This window comes from Artibeus jamaicensis, unplaced genomic scaffold, assembly GCF_021234435.1.
Source record: "Artibeus jamaicensis isolate MK-2021 breed Jamaican fruit bat unplaced genomic scaffold, CSHL_Jam_final contig_559, whole genome shotgun sequence".
NCBI lineage: Eukaryota > Metazoa > Chordata > Mammalia > Chiroptera > Phyllostomidae > Artibeus > Artibeus jamaicensis.
Window position 1 is genome coordinate 810,630 of NW_026521887.1, and position 19,924 is coordinate 830,553.

The 19,924-nt window shown below is 37.5% G+C and overlaps 1 protein-coding gene across 1 annotated transcript in view; it reads right to left on the reverse strand.

Annotated features, from left to right (window-relative positions):
* The window catches only part of MYO16 (myosin XVI), a 660,093-nt gene that overhangs the window by 235,187 nt on the left and 404,982 nt on the right, over positions 1-19,924 (reverse strand). Inside the window, exons 17-20 of the mRNA XM_053670348.1 lie at positions 19,110-19,221; positions 15,478-15,595; positions 14,613-14,684; positions 12,105-12,246 (exon numbers count right to left, since the gene is read on the reverse strand). Of these exons, the coding sequence (XP_053526323.1) occupies positions 12,105-12,246; positions 14,613-14,684; positions 15,478-15,595; positions 19,110-19,221 (444 nt within the window). The remainder of the gene's footprint in view (positions 1-12,104; positions 12,247-14,612; positions 14,685-15,477; positions 15,596-19,109; positions 19,222-19,924) is intronic.

Consider the following 19,924-nt stretch of genomic DNA (forward strand, 5'->3'; position numbering starts at 1 on the left):
AAATATCCATTTCTAATTGTCAATAATTTTTTTCTGAAAAAAGTAATGCATAGATTCTATCACTATAAATATTATACAGTTCTTTGACATACAATTATTCTAGTCACCTATGGCTGTTGTGTTATACTTCTAATTTTCTTTTTTAATTTTATTTAGTTATTTTTAAAGTACAGTTTTTTGTCTATTTCCCCCATCCAAGCCGCCCCGCCCTGTGCTCTCCACCTCCCTCCCATTTCCTCCCCCCCCAGTCCTCATCCCTGTGTCTTTCATACTTGTTCCTCTACTACCCTTTGCAACAACATGGATAGAACTGGAAAGCATTATTCTGAGTGAAACAGGCCAGGCGTTGAAAGACAAATACCATATGATCTCACCTTTAACAGGAAGCTAAATAACAAAATGAATAAGCAAGCATAATAAAAACAAAGACACTGAAATAGAGAACAAGGGGACAGTGACCAGAGGGAAGAGGTAAGGGAATTTAAGGGGGAAGGGGGAAGGGATTTGGAGGAACAAATGTGAAGGACGAAGGGATGAGAGCTGGGGGGGTGGAGATGGGAGGGAAGTGGGGAGCATGGTATGGGGGGCTGGGATGGGAGAAATAGACAAAAAACTGTACTTGAAAAATAACTAAATTAAAAATATCCCTCCCCTTTTTTCCCCTTAAATTCCCTTTCCTCTCACCTCTGGTCACTGCCCACTTGTTCTCTATTTCAGTGTCTTTGTTCTTCTTCTGCTTGCTTGTTTATTTTGTTGTTTAGCTTCCTGTTAAAGGTGAGATCATATGGTATTTGTCTTTCAACACCTGGCCTATTTCACTCAGCATAATGCTTTCCAGTTCCATCCATGTTGTTGCAAAGGGTAGTAGCTCCTTCTTTCTCTCTGCTGCATAGAATTCCATTGTGTATATGTACCACCATTTTTTGATCCATTCATTTACTGATGGGCACCTAGGTTGCTTCCAGCTCTTGGCTATTGTAAATTGTGCTGCTATGAACATTGTGGTGCATAGGTTCTTTGATATTGATGTTTTAGGATTCTTAGAATATAATTCTAGCAGTGGAATTGCTGGGTCAAAAGGCAGGTCAATTTTTATTTTTCTGAGAAAATTCCATACAGTTTTTCATAATGGTTGTACCAGTCTGCAATCCCACCAACAGTGAACTAAGGACCCCCTTTCCCCACAACCTCTCCAACATTTGTTGTTTGTTGCTTTGTTTATGATAGCCATCCTGACCAGTGTAGAGTGGTATCTCATTGTGGTTTTAATTTGCATCTCTCTGATACTTAATGATATTGAGCATCTCTTCATGTGTCTCTGGATATTCTGTATGTCCTCCTTGGAGAAGTGTCTGTTCAAGTCCTTTGCCCATTTTTTAATTGGGTTAGATGCCTTCTTAGAGTGGAGCCGTGTAAGTTCTTTGTATATTTTGGAGATTAAACCTTTGTCTGAGGTATCATTGGCAAATATGTTTTCCCACACAGTTGGTTGTCTTTTTAATTTAATACTGTTTTCTTTAGCCACGCAGAAGCTTTTTATTTTGATGAGATCCCATTTGTTTATTCTTTCCTTTATATTCCTTGCTCTAGGGGACATAGCAGTAAAAATGTTGCTGTGTGGAATATCTGAGATTTTCTTGCCAATGTTTTCCTCTAGGACTTGAATGGTGTCACAGCTTCTATTTAAGTCTTTTATCCACCTTGAATTTATTTTGGTGTATGGTGTAAGTCTGTGCTCAAGTTTCATTTTTTTGCACGTAGCTGTCCAGTTCTCCCAACACCATTTGTTGAAGAGGCTATCTTTACTCCATTTTATGTTACTGCCCCCTTTGTCAAATATTAATTGACTGTAGAGAGTTGGGTTGATTTCTGGGCTCTCTGTTCTGTTCCATTGGTCTATGTGCCTGTTTTTATGCCAGAACAAGGCTGTTTTGATTACAGTGGCCTTGTAATACAGGTTGATATCAGGTATGGTGATCCCTCCTGCTTTGTTCTTCTTTCTCAAAAGTGCGGCTGCTATTCGGAGTCGTTTATGGTTCCATATAAATTTTTGAAGTGTTTGTTCTATGTCTGTATCACATTTTTTGAACTACTAGCAGCAATTTATTATATGTATAGAAAAATGGAGAAGCACTTTATCTGTCCTTCCATTCTAAATGAAAGTTTTGCTGGATAGAGCAATCTTGGTTGTAGGTCTTTGGATTTCATGACTTGGAATACCTCTTTCCAGCCCCTTCTTGCCTGTAAGGTCTCTTTTGAGAAATCCACTGACAGTCTGATGGGGACTCCTTTGTAGGTGACTGTCCCCTTAGCTCTTGCTGCTTCTAGGATTCTCTCCTTCATTTTAATCTTTGCTAATGTAATTATGATGTGCCCTGGTGTGTTTCTTCTTGGGTCCAACTTCTTTGGTACTCTCTGAGCTTCCTGGATTTCCTGGAAGTCTATTGCCTTTGCCAGATTGGGGAAATTCTCCTTTATTATTTGTTCAAATAAGTTTTACGACAAACTCACAGTTATTAACAACTACACCTAAAACAAAAGCAAACTAAAAGGACAGGTAGATCAGGAGTGGAAACATAGAAATGAAGATCTCAAGGAGGGTTAGCAACAGGGGAGTGGGAGGAGGAGAAGGGGGGAGAAGGTACAGAAAATAAGTAGCATAGACAGTAGATAGAAAATAGATAGGGGAGCAAGAATAGTATGGGAAGTATAGAATCTAAAGAACTTGAGACACATGGTCATAAACTAAAGGAGGGGTAATGGTGGGGATGGGGGGTAGGGTGAAGAAGAATGAAGGGGGGATAGAACAACTGTAACAGCATAATCAATAAAAAAATAAATTTAAAAAATAAATTAATTAAAAATACCTATCCAGGAAAAAAAAAAGAAAGATAGAGAGAGAAAATGAAATTTTAATTAGGATTCTCAAGTGATGTTAAATATATCATATAGTGAGATGTTTTCCTGGAAAAATTAATCTTCAATTTTATCATCAAAATAACAATGGAAAAACATTTAATTAATTTCTATGTGTTTTCTATCCTCCAGTTTATCATTCAGATTAAATTTCTTAACCTGCTTCAGCCTCAGAAAACCTGATGAGCATTGCAAACTGTTTCACACTGTGATTCATTGAGTGTTATGGGAAAGTCGTATGTGGTTTTGAAATAATATTTAGATTAATTTTAATATTCCTGTGCTTTGCAATGGTCATTGCACCTTGTCCCACCCAATACAGTTTAGAAACACTCCAGATCATCTGGTCAATGATATGGTTAGTCCCAAAGAGCACAAAGCTCTTAGATCTAGAGTTAGGTCATAACTATACAAGTTCTATTCTGTAATGGGGGGCAGAGAAGAGGGACACAAGCATTCTGGAAAATCATGTTGCTTCTTTTCAATAAAATCTTTTCTAACCATCTGACTCATGGAGTGGAACACAGCCCACTTTAAGCCTTCTTGTTGGAAGAAATGACAAACCCTTACCAAAAGGGGAAGTGTCTTGTGTGTAAGGAAGCATGGCAAGGAGTAATTAAACCTTCTGAGATTATTGAATCCCAGTAATGGACAAGTCTCATCACCTGAGATACTCCCAGTGACTATCATACTTGGAGGAGATTAATCTTCAGATTTTCAACTCAGAGTTATTCTGCCCAAAGAGATATTGCTTTTTACAAATGATAAAACAAATTATACTTTTATAAGGGCCATTTATAACTAGTGATGGCTACATTCAAGACCTTTTAAAAAGTCATAGGTTGCATCTGAAAGTTTTTTTTTAAATCTCTTGCTGAAATAATTTAAGAAGAAAATAATCACACACACTCACACACACCTCTACATATGCACATGCACACATACCTATTGAATTTTAGGGTTATGCATCTTGTAAAACATTAGGAAATTGTGTGGAAGTAATAACAAATCCCCTGCATAAGAAGCAAAAAACAACCAATAGATGGAATTTGAAAAGTGCCTTAAGATGAGGTAAAGTATCTGTAGGTGATCTGTGCAATAGTGTGGGGTAAGTGGTTAATCCGGAAGATATTTTCACAGCCTTGCCTGCAGGGCACCGAAAGGGGCTCCTTCCTTAGCGCCGTCTTCGGGCTCCCCAAGCATTCACCGTAAACTGAGTTACTGACTCCTGCGCAGGGGCAAGGTCCTTGGGGAAAACATGGTTATAACTGAAAAATCTAGTCTATTAAATGTAATTTTACAGAATAGGTTTGCATGCTTACTGTCATAGTTGTGTTTTTAATATGATGTTACTCATTTAGTAAGCGCTATCTCAGTGCAGTCTTTTAAAAATCTATATTTTAAAAATACAGATTTTTAAAAGACTGGGGGGGGAAATGGGAGGGAGGTGGGAGGCAGGGCGGGGGGGGGCTGGGATGGGAGAAATAGACAAAAAATGTACTTGAAAAATAATTAAATAAAAATTTAAAAAATAAAAAGAAATAAAAACACAGATTTTATCTAAAATTTCAAGATACCTTTTTTAATTTAAAAAAATCAACAACAAATCATCACCAAAAAATCATTACAAAAATACACTGACTTGACTTAAAAATCTTCAAGAATGACCAGGCAACTTGAACCACTTTGAAGGTATTAATTCAGAAGGTATTTATTTTTTTAAACAAATTCTTCTTTAAACTTAAGTGATTGCTAATTTTATTTTATTTTATTTATTTATCTTTAGAGAAGAAGGGAAGGAGAGAAGAAGAGAAATATCAGTGTATGGTTGCCTCTCATGAGTCCCCTGCTGGGAACTGGCCTGCAACCCAGGCATGTGCCCTGACTGGGAATCGAACTATGATCGTGTGGTTCACAGGCCCGCGCTCAATCCACTGAGCTACACCAGCCAGGGCAGGTATTTATTATTTTTTAATCAAGAAAGTAAAAATTATTACAGCCCAGGTACATGAATTTTTTTTATTGAGGGAGGAAGTATTAATCTCCAGAAATTACATTAAAACACTGTGTATATGTCTGTGTTTATGCCATTCATTGAATTCTCAAATTGGACTTTGACCTAAAAAAGGACATACCACATTATAACATTGCATAAGTATATTATGTGCTGTGCATCTGATTGCATCAATGAAAAACAAATATAGAAATCATAAAAAATCTGTTTCTTACTTCGATATAACAAAAAATAGTCTCATCTCTGTAAAATCCTTGAAAATTCAACATATATGTGCATACATACCACTAAATATTCCAAACTAATTGTATACATACTGAATCCAGTAGAGCAAAACTAAGAACAATTCCCAAATGAAAACTGAAGCCACATTCAGACTTAACCTAGTCAATCCACTTTGCTTTCATTTAGAGCATCACCATAAAGATCAGCCTCTTTGACATTCAGTAAGACTCTTCAGACCAACACGCATTATCCCAAATACTGACATGCGGTTGCTTTTTAAAACCAGCCAGCCCACAGAATTCTTCAAGGCTATAATTATTTTTCCCTACATGAAATATTTGTTCCCTCTAATTAAGAAAGAACAGCAAGTCTCACCTAAAGAAGTGTGATTTTTCTGATGACTAATATTACATTGCTTGTTACAATCTCATTAGTGCAGATTGGATGTTGTGAGAGTGGAGTGGGATGAGCTCACCTGATAGACCCTGGGAAGTTAAATCCCTCCATTACCATGACCATCCTTTACAATGACCTCAACCAGACTGTTGGATAACACATGGGCCATTTTTAAATACGCTGATGGAAGTCTTTCTGGACATCTAGGATATTTATTACTAACAAAACGATTTTCCTTATAATCAAAATATGTGAATTTATCAACAGGATGAGTTGCAAAAATATCCTACTGATGATTTCAGGAATTAAATAGTTGAACTGACATGTAAATTGAAAAAAACTTTTAAAGAATATAATTTCAACTTCTCTTTAAAACAGCTCAGCTTTCTCACTAGTATATGTTTAATGTTTCCTTCCCATTATTTAAGCCCATATTAAAGTCATGTTGGGTTGGAGAGAAAAGATTTAATAGTTTCAGAAATTTCACAAGTGATATATTTTTTCAACATCCTTCTTTTCTCTCTCCATAATTAATCTCAGTCCATGGATTGAAGGACAATGACTCTAGACAGCTCCTGAGATGATGACCCCTGGCTCCCAGTGAAAGAAGGATCACTTTCATATTTAAAGCCTGGTGACTTCACTCCAATTTGGCCTCATTCTCCCACCTGTTCCCAGATGCCCAGAGGGTCCCCATCCCTGCATATCACCAGTTCCCTGTTCATCTATTGTGTCCTCTACCTTGTAGCCAGTTCCTTAGTCCAAGCACCACTTACCAGTCCATAGTTAGGAACTGGTGCTTCTTCATGTGATGTTTGCCTTAAGGAATCCTTACTGATCAGGAAATATCATGTTCTCTAATACAGGTGGAACTGATTTTTGCAGTAATCAAAGACTACAAACTGTGCTCTGGACCCTAGTCAGGCATTTTGCAATCATGTCATGGGTGTGTCATAAGAGAAAGAGGGAGTGTGTGAACTGATCAAAGCAAGTCCATTATCATTGCTGACTACAAAGCTAAACTGACCAAATATAAAAATCACCCCTCCCATCTCAGTAGTGTATATGAATAGTGTTACTCTTGTTTATACAGAACAACATATTTCCTCTATTTATTAGTCTTCAAAACAAACAAGATTACTGAATTAAAAGGGAGAGACTAGACTGCATGTACAGTTCCCAACATGTTATCCATTTGCATTTTTCTAGGACCCTCCCTTCGCCACAAACTACCGTAAGCTAGGACACCTTTGCAGCCATGGCCACTGTGATTTTGCTGGAGCAACCATGCCCATTGTGTCAGGGACCATGCTGAAACTTTGTGTGTGCCTTTGCAGTGCCCTCAGCTGACTCTGGAACTGAGTTCTTGTATCCGGGTCTCAAAGAAACAGTCTTGGTTGAGGACTCATGATGAAAATTGGTTGCAATAAAATGTAGGTTTTGATATCTGAGGGATTTAGAGAATTCCTTCAAAGTCTCTGTAGCTCACCCAAGCTGAATATAATCAATCACCAAGTTCTTAAATGTTTATGTTTAGCTCAAATAAAATATTAAAGAGTGTAATATATTATAAGCATGTTTAAGCAACTGATGACTCAGTGACAAACCAAAAAAATCTAAATAAGTATGTTTGAAACAATTTAGTTGTGTGTTATATCCATATGCCAAATTGTGTTAAAAATGGATTGTAGAACATATAGACATAAATGAATTAATGAATACATATGTGTGTATATGTGTATATATAAATAAAGTAAGCAATCTTCAATCACTTTTATTGGGTTACCTCTTAAATTTTATATATTAGTCTTCTATAATTTTTAATCTATTTATTATTAGGGTATTTCTAATGATAAAAAGAAAAATGTTCCACAGGTTATATTTCTTATGTGTTCCCATAAATATAAACCATTGTATTCAGAAGTCATGACAAGAATAAGTTGCTTAAGCTGTAGGTTTTGATGTCTGAAGACTTTTATAAAACTCTCTCTGAGTTTCTACAGCCCCCTCTGCCTGCCCAAGACTCTAGTAGAGTTTGCACTAAAACTCTGATGAAGATAATAATTCAGGGAAAAATTAATTTAATATAGATAATTCACACTTGGGGATATGTGTTGTATCATAAAACAGGTTCAACTTTAGGACCCACAAATTATTTATTATTTTTTTAAATTCAAGGTATTATTCATTACACTTTGCTAAGACTCTCCAACCATTTATCTCATTTCAGAATCAAAGGGATTGTGTCCTTTATAAGAGCTAACTGCAGTTTAGTGCATGTCTTTGCTTTAGCCATTATAAAAAGTGAGTCACTGAAATGTCCACAGCTCCTCACAGAACTGTCCCATTCCCAATTCCCTCTCCAACTAGAGGAATCCTGACCAAGAGAGGCACCTGTGAAGGTGTGGAGACTCAGCCTCTGTGCGTTTATGTCTAATAGTAGACTGTCCTGAAGTGTGGGTGATGGGGAGCAAGTAGTGTAGGAATGAATGCACTTTGCATCTCTTGAGAACTACAGGAGGAGAGGTCCAGCAGGGGGAATCTACGAGGAAGCCAAGAGAAGGGGTCAGGAATAACTAACTATCTTTCTCACCTTAAAAGCCTTAAGATCTCTGAAAACCAAGATATTCCTCACTTCCTTGCTCCTGTCCCCCATTTCCCTGGAGAGCTGGGGTACAGAAGCCTACCTTGCTCCCTTCCTGGGAGGCACTCGGCTCCCACCATGGGCCTTAACTGTGGGAGAGAGGAGACCTCTCACCATTGGATGCCATCAAGTTCTCTCCAAATACTGGCTATCTGGGGACTTAAAGGATTCATAGAACTGTGATTTACTGAAAAGTGAGCAGCAAAGTCTTGGGACCTGTTTTCTCCCAGGATCAGAAAAATATTATCCTCATTGAGTTTATTTAAAAAAAAGGTGAGGCATAAAAAGAACATGTGTTTTCATTATAGTGCAAATAATACTTATTTAATATAGTGGTTATATCAAAATAAGTAATAATACAACTACATGTTTGAAGAATTGTGAAAAATTTTACTTATAATGTTGACACAACAATAAAACACTCTTCTTGTGGCAGACATAATGTTGTTCACAATGCTGCCTTTTCAGACAAAAGAGGAATTTAATGTGTTTCCTTAACTATCTTTTTCAGAAGGTTTGTAATTTTATTAAGAAAAGAACAGGATGACAGCTAAGTGGGACAGAATAGCAGTTGGAGGGATTGAGCAAAAAGGAAAAAGGACTCATAGACATGGACAACAGGGTGGTGAGGGGAGCATAAGGGGATTAAATGGTAATGGAGAAAAATACAATAAAAATAATAAAAAAAGAAAAAGAACAACAAACGCTTAAGAGTAAGACTTTCTATTGTAAATGTTACATTAAAAACACCAACCAAAATTAGTAAATGAAAAAAAATTATAATAATGAAGCAAAATAGACCATGGAAGAATTGGAATATTAAAAACAAATATTCAGAATCCTCTCTACACCACAAAATTTGTTTTCAAGGTGCTATTCTAAGACACTGAGGTTAGAGCCTGGAAGAAACCTGCTTAGAGCTAGCTATAGAAAGGTACTGTGACAGAAATAAAGAAATTGACCATTTGCAGTTTCTATGTTACATCTACTGTGTCAGGACAGACTGGTAGCTGAGATTACCTGGGAAGCAGGGGACTGGTAAAGCCGCAGGAGACTACTTCCTGATCGACTGAGCTAACCCAGTGAGGGAAAGAGACCCTGGCTGTCATCTTAGAGATTCCTGAGAATGAGGGGACCACAGAATTAGCCTGACTGCAATAGATGAAACATCTAAGGGAAGACCTGTCCTTGGGGAGAAGGGCTGCATCCTTGGGCTGGGGCTGGGCCTGGACGGCAAACATGCCATCCCATTCACTGAAGAAAAGCTGGCCTGTGAAGAATGGAATAGAAGGTCAGTGTCTCCAGTGTCCTTACTGGTCACCCAGTTTCTACATAGGAAGTTGTGGGAATCTATACGTGGATCTCTGTGTGGTTTGAACATGTAATTTATTTATGACCTACATAATCTTTATGTGTCAATTGACAATTCACAGAGGAGTGGTGGGTAAACAACACTAGAAAAGCCAGATCAAACTTAGCAGCTTTATTAATTTTCTTTGGAAATTATGTGATATCCTTTAAATCATTCTTTAATTAATAAAGTTTTAAACAAATAGAAGCTTTCTATTATTATTATTTTATTGTTACTATTATTAGCATCATTCCCTTTTACCTGCTGTGGTAATCATTTTCAAGTAAGCTTAATAAATAAAGGTTCAGTGTGTTACTGTGTTGAAGTGTCCCGACCACTGAGTGCACCCAGCCCAGCTGGTTTCCAGCTTGTAGCAGTGAGTGCAAGCAGCCTGCGGCGGCTGGTCTACGTCCTCATGTTAATCTCCCTGGCTGGCTTTTGGCCAGGCAAACATGGTGAACATTTCTGCCCATCTTAAATTAACTAGTGGTCAGCTTCTGCATTATACCTCATGATTTTAATTTAGAAGCAACCCTATTTGAAATCTAGGTAGAGAGAGTAGAAAATTTTTAAACACATAATATTATTAATATTGTGCCTATTTTGCCTTAATCCAGGAAATGAATTCAGCATTCCAAGACCAAATATTTCATCTGCTTCGATCTCACTTATTTTCCTTTTATTACTTTATTCCCTTTATAGCTTATTTCTGTTTATTTTCCCCTGCAAAATTTATAAAAATATATAATATGAAAAACTTTCCTTCAATATCAAGGGTGCTCACCAAGTTTAACCATAGGAATATATATTTATTTATGTTATATAATCTTTTTGACATTACAAAAATTTCTACAAAATTGGAGGTTCATAAGAAATAAAGCCTATTCTAAGTTTACCCAAATTTTGAGACCTTTCTGTGACTTTGGAAATGGGTCCATAAATCTACAAAACCTTAAACTTTCCATGAATTTCAATGAGTTAGAAATACTGCAAACATAACCTTTCTTTGCATTACTTCAGGATTTAAATTTAGGTTGCGTTGACCCATGGGAGAAATAGGGGAAAAAAAATGGGAGTTGCAACTCAAATGAGAACACTGTATCTTAGAAGTTAAATTTATAAAACATTAATTCATTTCTAATTTCCCACTAATCTCTGTTCTTATTCATTTGCTTAGTAAATAATTTGAAAAGATAAAACTAACATCATAAAATGACATATTGACACAGTGATGATACATCCGCTAAAAGGGAAATAATGTGTTTTCCAAGGTTAATGTTTATATTTTTGTGAGTGTGTATATGTACATATATATATTAAAAAGATCTAGATTATGTGTATTTTCAATTACATAAATTTAAGACTCTTTAAGACTTAAATGTCAAAAGGAAACTTTCTAAAAGTTTCTATATGCAGCTGAACTTACATATTAATTTTTTCCATGTCAACTTCAGCAGAGCTGTTAATAATGTTATACAAGATTCATTTGGTACTCTTAGTGTATTAGTGTCATTTGTGACTAATCTTCATATTTAAAAGAAAATCACAAATGAACTGATAATTAGCAATAATAACAAAATAAGAATCCTCACTATACCAAATACTAAGGTACATCTGCTAAAATATAAATACTATGTCTACCCTCAAATCACAGACCGTATATTGAATATGTTGATCAATACGCAGTTAGATTTTACATATGTATGTTCTAATGAGAATTATAGCCTCCCTTTGTCCTTGAATTTTCTGCGATGTCTACATTTATTTAGGAACCTTCCCATTAATACACGCTAGTTATAGTGTTTTCCAGGAAACCTCTCAAGGCAGCAATTTTCAGGAACTTGGTCAAGGAATCTCTATGAACAACTAAGAATTTCTCAAAAGGTTTCATTCGAAGACAAGAATGTGTAAAGCCTTCTGGAAGCAATTTTGCTTTCAATGACCTGCTTAGGATCATTATTAGTGACAAGAATATTAACAAAGTTTTCCATTGACAAGATGCCATGGAGATCTATAATGTTTAGATGACCAGATAGCCCTGAAAAGCTTCGGCATAGGGCTGTGGAAGACTTTGATGAATGGAATGACTGCCTCAGAGACCATCTGCCAAGTGACCCACACAGCACGGGAAGGAACGGGAAGAACTGCCCACCTGAAAAGCATCAGCCAATGGGTTCCAAGGTGGACATGGGCTGCTCAACAAAGGTAAGTGCTTTAGATATTCTTGAACTATTTTCCTCCTAGATTAATATTTTTATGCTTCCTAATGCTCAAAAGGCCATATATGCCTTCAGTCCAGAGAGAATGTGTTTGTATCTCTGTGAATGAGAGATGATTTGATTAATTCATCAATGTGCCAGGGGCCGGGGGCTGGGGGTGCTTAAATTATTAAAAAGTAAAAAAAAGTCCTTCAAGTAAAATCACCTTGTTAAAATGAAATATGTTAATAATAGTTTAATTTATGGGTCACAGTGGAGGGTAAAGCATCTTCATGAGGGGAGACTTTTTAAGTCATCTGTGACAGGAGAGGATTAGTGATCAGCACTCATCGGTATTACCTGCTGGGCTCCTCTTGAGTGTGGAGGCAACAGTTCATGCTGTTCACCAAAAAGCTGAACAGACGACTGTACAGGGACTTGGCCAGGAGATCCCGGTAAAATTCAGCCATCTCCACAGTGTGTCGTCGTGTGACCATATCTCCTGGAGCCGTGGAAAGGACAGAAGGCGTAAGAACAAGGGTTTATCTCATTTAAAAGCAAACAAAACTGTGTATATCCTTATTCATCCATCACACACCTCCATACATCAAAAGATGTTAAAGAATATATTGTGGCTCCAATAAAGGAGGTCTCTGCCGATTATTATCTAAAGTGTTTCCTAACACGAGGGTCACATACATCAAAATCTTATTGGTTGACCACAGCTCTTGACCTTTTGCAGACTGTAATTTCCTTTCAGCTAGTGACCTATGTCTTCGAAGGGCCCCTTTTAACAGTTTCCCACTAACAGTTCACTGGTTTGGATACTGAATCATCCCTAAGGCATTTGAAAACCTGGCCATCTGGAAAATAAGTCATATTTTAAATATGTTCAAAGAAATGATCCAACTAACCAAAATGTGGGTCTGGAATGTGGGAACAAGATTGGGCCCTAAGGTAGAAATTTCTGTGTCATTCTCAAAGAGATGGTAATTAAAATCTTGAATAATAAGAATTTTAGAAGAAAACAAACTAGAGCAGAAATCAAAATAAAAAAAAATGAAATGTGGATGATTTGGAACCAAGTCCATGACAGTGAGTGGAGAGGGAACGGGAATGTCCTGCTCCTGCTTTGCAGCGCTGACCGACCTGGCTTCCCACTGCAGCTCAGGCTGAGCCGGATGCTGGGCAGCAGGGTGACAACCATGTGAAACGAGGGGAGTTGCTGTGAAATGATGGTTACATTGTTAACTGTAGAAATACATGTAAGGGAGCAGAACTGCTTCTGAGACAAACAAACAAACAAAACAGCAGGTAATAAAGACTCAGGGAGCTGTAAGTTCAAGCCCAGGGATGAAACAACATGTGGTGGCAGTGAAAGCAGTGTGCTGTTTTTGATGTTACCAAATTGAAGTCTTTAGAGTCAACCTGATTAAGGGTTCTAATGAGTCACCAATGTGGCAGGGGCGTACAGAGAGGAGGGAAGTGTAAGCAGAGAAACCTGCGTACATTAAATTATAGATATTAATGGAGAGTTCAGTTCTTCTTTAAAAGGCAATAAAAATAATGCATTTGGATAACTTCAAGAAAGAGTGTGGCTGGACTGCTGGGATTATCAGTGGGAAAATGGCTAAAAATGAAGCATAAAAGTTAGGTGTGGACCCAATATTAAGGACCTCCTATCTTATCTCACAGTGACAAGCTTAATTACAGAGGCACTGGAAAATCTTTCAAAGCCACTTACTTATGGATGAAAACTTTACTTGTATTTCAGAAAAATTATACCTGAAAGCAGTGTGAAAAGAAGGTAAAATGAGATATGGCCAAGTAAAAGATTAAGGAGGACTTTCTTGCCCTAATCTAGGGAAAGATAAACTAAGGAAATGGTGATAGGAAGGGAAGGCGTAGGGATGAGAGCTACTTATGGAATAGAGCTGGGTGTGCCTGATCTCGTCAACAGAGAAGGCGGTGGAAGAGGAATGAAGAACGACTTTCGACTCTTGAGCACCTGAGTGGATAATGGGGAGATTCACAGCGTTCAGAAACATGGCTGAGAACTCCACATTTGAGGCAGAAATTATGTCACATACCCAGGTATCTGTAAGTAGATCCCATAGAAACAGAAGTGAGAAAAATGTTGATTTAGAGGAAAAAAGATCAGGTGGTTTGTGAGTCCTCAGAATTAGGGAGCAGAGGCACCTTGGCAAGGCCATGACTCATAGTGAGCATGGAGGAAAGCCACTCTTGCCCCTTTGGTACCGATGCATGTAACAAAAGACTTACCTTGGGAATCAGGTAATATTAGATTCTAATTCCAAACATGCCATTTACTAATGGTTACAAAGTTATTTAACCTCTTCCAATGTATTTCTAGTTACAGAAATAACAATGTATACCTTGTAGCAGTTTGTAAAAATTAAAAAAAATCCCGCATTCATAGTGCTTGGCACAATTCTTGTCATAAACAGCCACTAAGGGCAGCTATTATTGTAACTGATGCTGTGGAGGAAAAGGGATCCTCTTCGTTGAAGAGGGCAGCGGGACCCCACATACACAAACGGATCTAATGTTTCGATGAAATAAACCCTTTTGCGCCGATGGCTTGATTTGTCCAAAATGACTAATTAGCTACAAAAGGTGACCAGTTAATGAAAAAGGTCTCTCAAAAGCAGCAAGAGTTCACAATATGCAAGTATTGTCAGATTAAAGTGACCAAATAGATTCACAAGGGTTTTCTCATTTGGCATTCAATTCACACAAATAGTTTCACAAAGTGAAAGGTAAGGGGAGAGGTAAGTTTGTTTTTCTTTTTTGTATTTCAAAGACCATGACTGCACAAAGGTGACAGCCAGAGGACAGAAAACTCACCTTTAAAGTATTGGACATCAGTTGTCAAAGCAGACACTAGTTCATCTGCTGAGACCTGTAGCATTCCAGCCACTAAAAGTTAAAGCAACATTGAAAACTAAAGTTAGTGTTTTTGGACAAAGAGAACACTGTATATTATGGTTATGATTTATAAGCTTTATATGTACCCATTAGAAAATGTGTGTATTAAAGAAAACTAAACTATAAACTTAATTGTCAAGTTCAACTAAAGAAAGAACCTATAAGTAATCAAAACCTTAATGAGTTCTTGGGGTTCCTGCATTAAATCACAAGTTTTTTCCCTCGTTCCTTCTAGAATTAGACCTGAATGATTTCTCCCAATCCCTGATTAAAGCACTTTGATATGAGGTAAAGATATGCTGTTGACAATCTGGTTTTAAGGAATTTTGAAAAAAAAAAAAAGCAACCTGGGAGTGGCTAACAGGCAACTTCAGAGGAAAGAGAGATTTTTGGCAAGATTTTTTCAGGGAAGTAATTGAATTTTATTTAAATCCTTAGGTAATAACATGTCCCCCAAATATACTGGGTGGCAGGGAAGGGGGTGGAGAGCACTTAGAATGTAAATAAACCCAAGTATGTGCCAAAAAATTAACCTGGTAATGTGATGGGCAGGAAGAGAACATAAATGTGTATCTTGTTATTCATTCCCATCACCATTTATAAAAAAGAACGGAGTTACAAGCTATTATTTTCCCCCCACCCCCCAACCCCCTACCATTCTCACTAAATTCTGCTCTAGAGGAAAGGTGTTATTTCACCTGACTTTTCTGTAGTGTGTCTCCATCTACTGGCAGGTCTGCAAAACTGCACACCTAGAGGTTAATGTTAGCTTTGTTCCACTGACCTTGTTCCAGAAGCTGGAGGTCAGAAACAAATGCGGAGTCTGCCTCTGTCAGAGCAGTGAACCGAATATCTCCAATGTGTAATATTGCTGCTAGAATTACAAACAGATTCTCCACCTCCTATGAATTTTACAAATAGAGAAAATGAACAGGATTGCTTAGAAGAAAACAGATTAAAAGTCAAACTCTTTAAAAATCTAAGAGTAGGTTGAAAAGGTAATGTTAATATGGTCAACTTCTAGATGAGGAATAAAATGACTGTATAACGCATTTCAGTATTTCCACTACAACTTATAGAAAAGACAGATCTAATGATAACTAATACTTTTCTATGTAAAAAAAAAACTAAACTAAATAATGCCTGTCTTAAAAATACATTTCAAAATTTTTTTCAAAAAAAGACGTGGACCCTGTTAGTGGTGTTGTGATTTTTCAGATCTTGAATGTTTGACTCTCTGGCTCAAAATGAAAATCTCATAGTTCAATGCACATTTCCTGTACATTTCCTGTTCCTGGTCCTTAAACAAAAGAGAGTAAGGAAGTGATGTTCTGAAAAACATGAGCAGTTTCCACGTAAATGTCAACAGGAAAGATGAGTCTGTGCAAGGATGGTCTGACTGGCTGGGTGTCCTGGGGAGGTCAGGCTCCACACAGCTTCCCCAGCTGACAGAACTGCCTGGGGGGCCGACCAGACTCCAGGGGGCAGGGCTGCCTCACCAGAGAGGCAGGCAGTGGTGTCCAGCTTCCAGTTACCTCTCTTATGAGATACATCGGTATTATGGCTTTAGAATTTTTTACTTCTGCTGGAAAATTAAGGGAGGCACAATGAAACACCTATGCCTAGATAAATAAAATGCTAATTGTTTTTTAAGGTATTCCAAGGAAAATCCATAAAAAAGGAATTTTGGCAAGAGCTACTTTGAGCATATAAGGTAACAAGAAGTAGAAGAATGTCTGCTGATCCCTGGCTGGTGTGGCTCCGTGGATTGAGTGCCAACCTGGGAGCCAAAGGGTCGCTGGTTCAATTCCCAGTCAGGGCACATGTCTGGGGTGTGGGCCTTCCCAGATCTCCAGTAGAAGGCATGGGAGAGGTAACCCACTGATGTATCTCCTGCACATTGCTGCGTGTCTCCTTTTTTCCCTCCCTTCCCCTTTCTCAAAACATAAAAAAAAAAAAATGAAAACATAAATAAACATTAAAAAACAAGAATATTTGCTGAAAGATAATCTCTGAGGATCTGGAACTCTGCATAAAGAAAAATGCCTTAAATATTGTTTTAGATGCTCATTCACTGTCAAGAAGCTGCAAATTAAAATATACTTTTCTAGAATAATGATATATTTATGATTACCTAAATATATTTAATGTGATATTATAAATAGTAAAATTGGTTAAGTTCCATATGGGGCAAGTGTGATAGCCTTTCAAGTTTGTATTTATTTTCCTAATCTGAAATTTGGAAATAAGCTCCTGCTTGTGGAAGTTTTACTAAGAACTACTATTATTTTCTTTATAAATATATAGTTGAAACAATATACACCATAGGACTTCATGAATTTCCTCCAGAACTTCTAGTTTTTATCATAAGATATAATTATATCATCTTTAAAATGAGGGCATCAATAGTGATAATCTCTAAGGCATTTTCAAGTCCAGTGTTCTATGATTTTGGCATTACTTAAGAACACTTTTGATAAATCCCTAATCACAAATAAGTGTTTTATATTTAATTCATTTACACTTGTTTATATAACATTTTACCTCTTATACTACCTGACAACTCTTTTCCCCTGTTAATAATTCCAATAGCTCATTAAACTTTCTATGCCCTTGTGAGATGGGTACTTCTGGATACACAGACAAGAAGACTTTGTTTTGCCCTCAAGGATCTTAGAGTTTAGTGGTGGAGACGGAGCTGAGAAAATTACCCACAACCACACATTAAAATGTGGTAAATACTACGACAGAGGTAAAAACAAGCTGCTGTGAGCAGGGGGCTGGCCGGCTGGAATGGCGATGATGGAGAAAGAGGTGGAGGTGCCTTTGTGAACTGACCACTCAGGACTATAATCATCCTTGATTCAAGGCCACCACCCACCTAGAAATACCTTCCTTCCAATCTTATTGAACGTGATCTATTCTTACCAAGTGGACTAAACTGACACCATCCCAGTCACCCCGAAGGATCAAGATACAGGGATTGTTTTCTGTTAAAATGCTCATATTTCTTTTACTAAAAAGGTTCTTAACAATTGTCTATTAGCTGTCTTCAGTGGAGGTATATTTTGCATGTCCTGACTTTGAGGATCAATTGTGGATTTTTAAAGCATTGTTTCCAAGCAACTGGAACTTTGGTAGAATGGTTCCTTAGCCACCTCTACATGCCAGTTTCCTATAAGAAAGGAGACATTTCAGGCATAAAGCAAGGGGGGAAATAACAAAAAAATACAACAGTAGCAAGTGTAAAGGTAGGAAAGAGCAAGTGGATAGGAGTTAGTAAAGGACAAATGCAGAGACTGGATAAAAAAATGTATACCATATGATTGCTATTCTTAGAATTCCAATCTCTGAATGGGGCAAGGGTGGAGTGAAGCAAAGTGCCCAAAGGCAATGCATTTAGGGTGAGTCCCCTCCTCTGTCCCCTCCCTTTCTGTCACTTTCCTACCTCCTTCCCACCCACTTGCTGCCCCATTAGCCCTATCTATATGGGCAAGAGGAAAACAAACACCCAGAGCAATTAAGTTAGTGATTTAAGAAAAAGGAAAAACAATACTTAAATCCACGACTAAATCTGGATTTCTGGACTTCTGGCACACCAAAGCTAGCCACACAATCTTTTGTTAATTGTGATGAGGAACTGGTCATAACTCAAAAGCGCACCACATCAAACAGGGGGAAACAGGGGTAATGTGCAAGGGAAAGAGGTTTTCGGGAATCCGGGAAGTCTTAGCGCCTAGATTACTTCACGCCACCGACTCACTAGACCCATGCTGTACGATTCAATGACACTAAATATACGGTGCCATTTCCATTTAAATTAATTAACAAAGAAAAATTAAAAGTCCACTTCCTCATTCTCACTAGCCACAGTACCTGCAGGTGACCAGTGGCCCCTGTAATGCACAGCACAGGTCTAGAACATTTACATGGTCCCGGAGATTTTCATTGCACACCAGTAACTTATACATTTTAAATTAAAATTTTCAGGTCCATAATTCTTGCAGGCATTTGGTAATTCTTTAAAAATAACAACAGTTTTATATTGTTCAGGAAGATATTATAATAAAGTGATTCTTGGCAGTAAACAGTTCCTTCGAATCTGCCAGTTTTCTGGAGTTGGTCAAATCTCTTTGGCCACCCTCTTGAAATTAGCAGCCCCTCTTCTAGTCACTCTTTATTAGTCTACACAGTACCTGTGAACCTGAATGAACCTGAACACGTCATTTATGTCGATCTCCCCCACTGGAATGTAAATTCCAAGGGGCAGATAGTGGGGCTTATTCTCTGTTGACTCATGAGTGTTTACAACCACATCCGGAATATAATAGGGACTCAGTTAAAGGTTTTGAAAGGTTAACTCTGATAAATAGTACAAGGTTGGTTTCTCAGAGAAATATTTGTGATATAACTCACCAAGCTACTAAAGCCAACTACATTCAGAGCTTGTTTCAAAACAGCAAATCTCTCCCTGTTCAGAGAATTCTCTGCTATTGATAGGTTGTCTTGTAGGGTCTGGTTCAAATACCTGTCAGGAGAGAAAGCACACAGCATTATGGCTTGGCTCCTCGTCAAGCTGCAGTGGTTAAAAGTCACTTCGGCCATATTTGGTGTCCAGAATAATGGAAATCACCTGGACATTGTGCACTGTGTTTATAAGGCTTTGATACATAATAGCACATGATGTTTCAGGAAGGAGAAAAAGGTTCTTGTTGTACCAGAACATATTTACACTGTTTTACTTGGGTTCTCACCTTAGCTGCACCCTTCCAACTGACAAGAGAAGGTCACGGTGTTTTATGTATTTCATACAGAAATTTGGTGGGTCCTGTCATATACTTTGTAATTAACATTTTTATTAAAGAATGTTAATTTAAAGTAATTTATTATTTCTTCTTGTCAATATCTTTTAATTATGAGGTGGTTGATTAATTAATTGATTTATTTCTTTCATTCCACAAACATGTAGGAATCACCTAACAAATCCACAATACTAGCAGCTGAGGATATAAAGATAAGGGGCTCATCCCTGTAAGCTCAATAGTAACAACAAAAATAATGTGTCCACGGCAGACACAAGAGAAGGGGCAGATATAATACAATGTCAAAGTAGTAGAACAACAAAGATGAATGTGAGGGATTTGTAAGTGGCCCAGCAAGGGGACCAAACCTAGAAGAAGTTGTCGAGGAACAATTGTAGGAGAGAAAGAAGCTTTGATTCCAGAACTGAC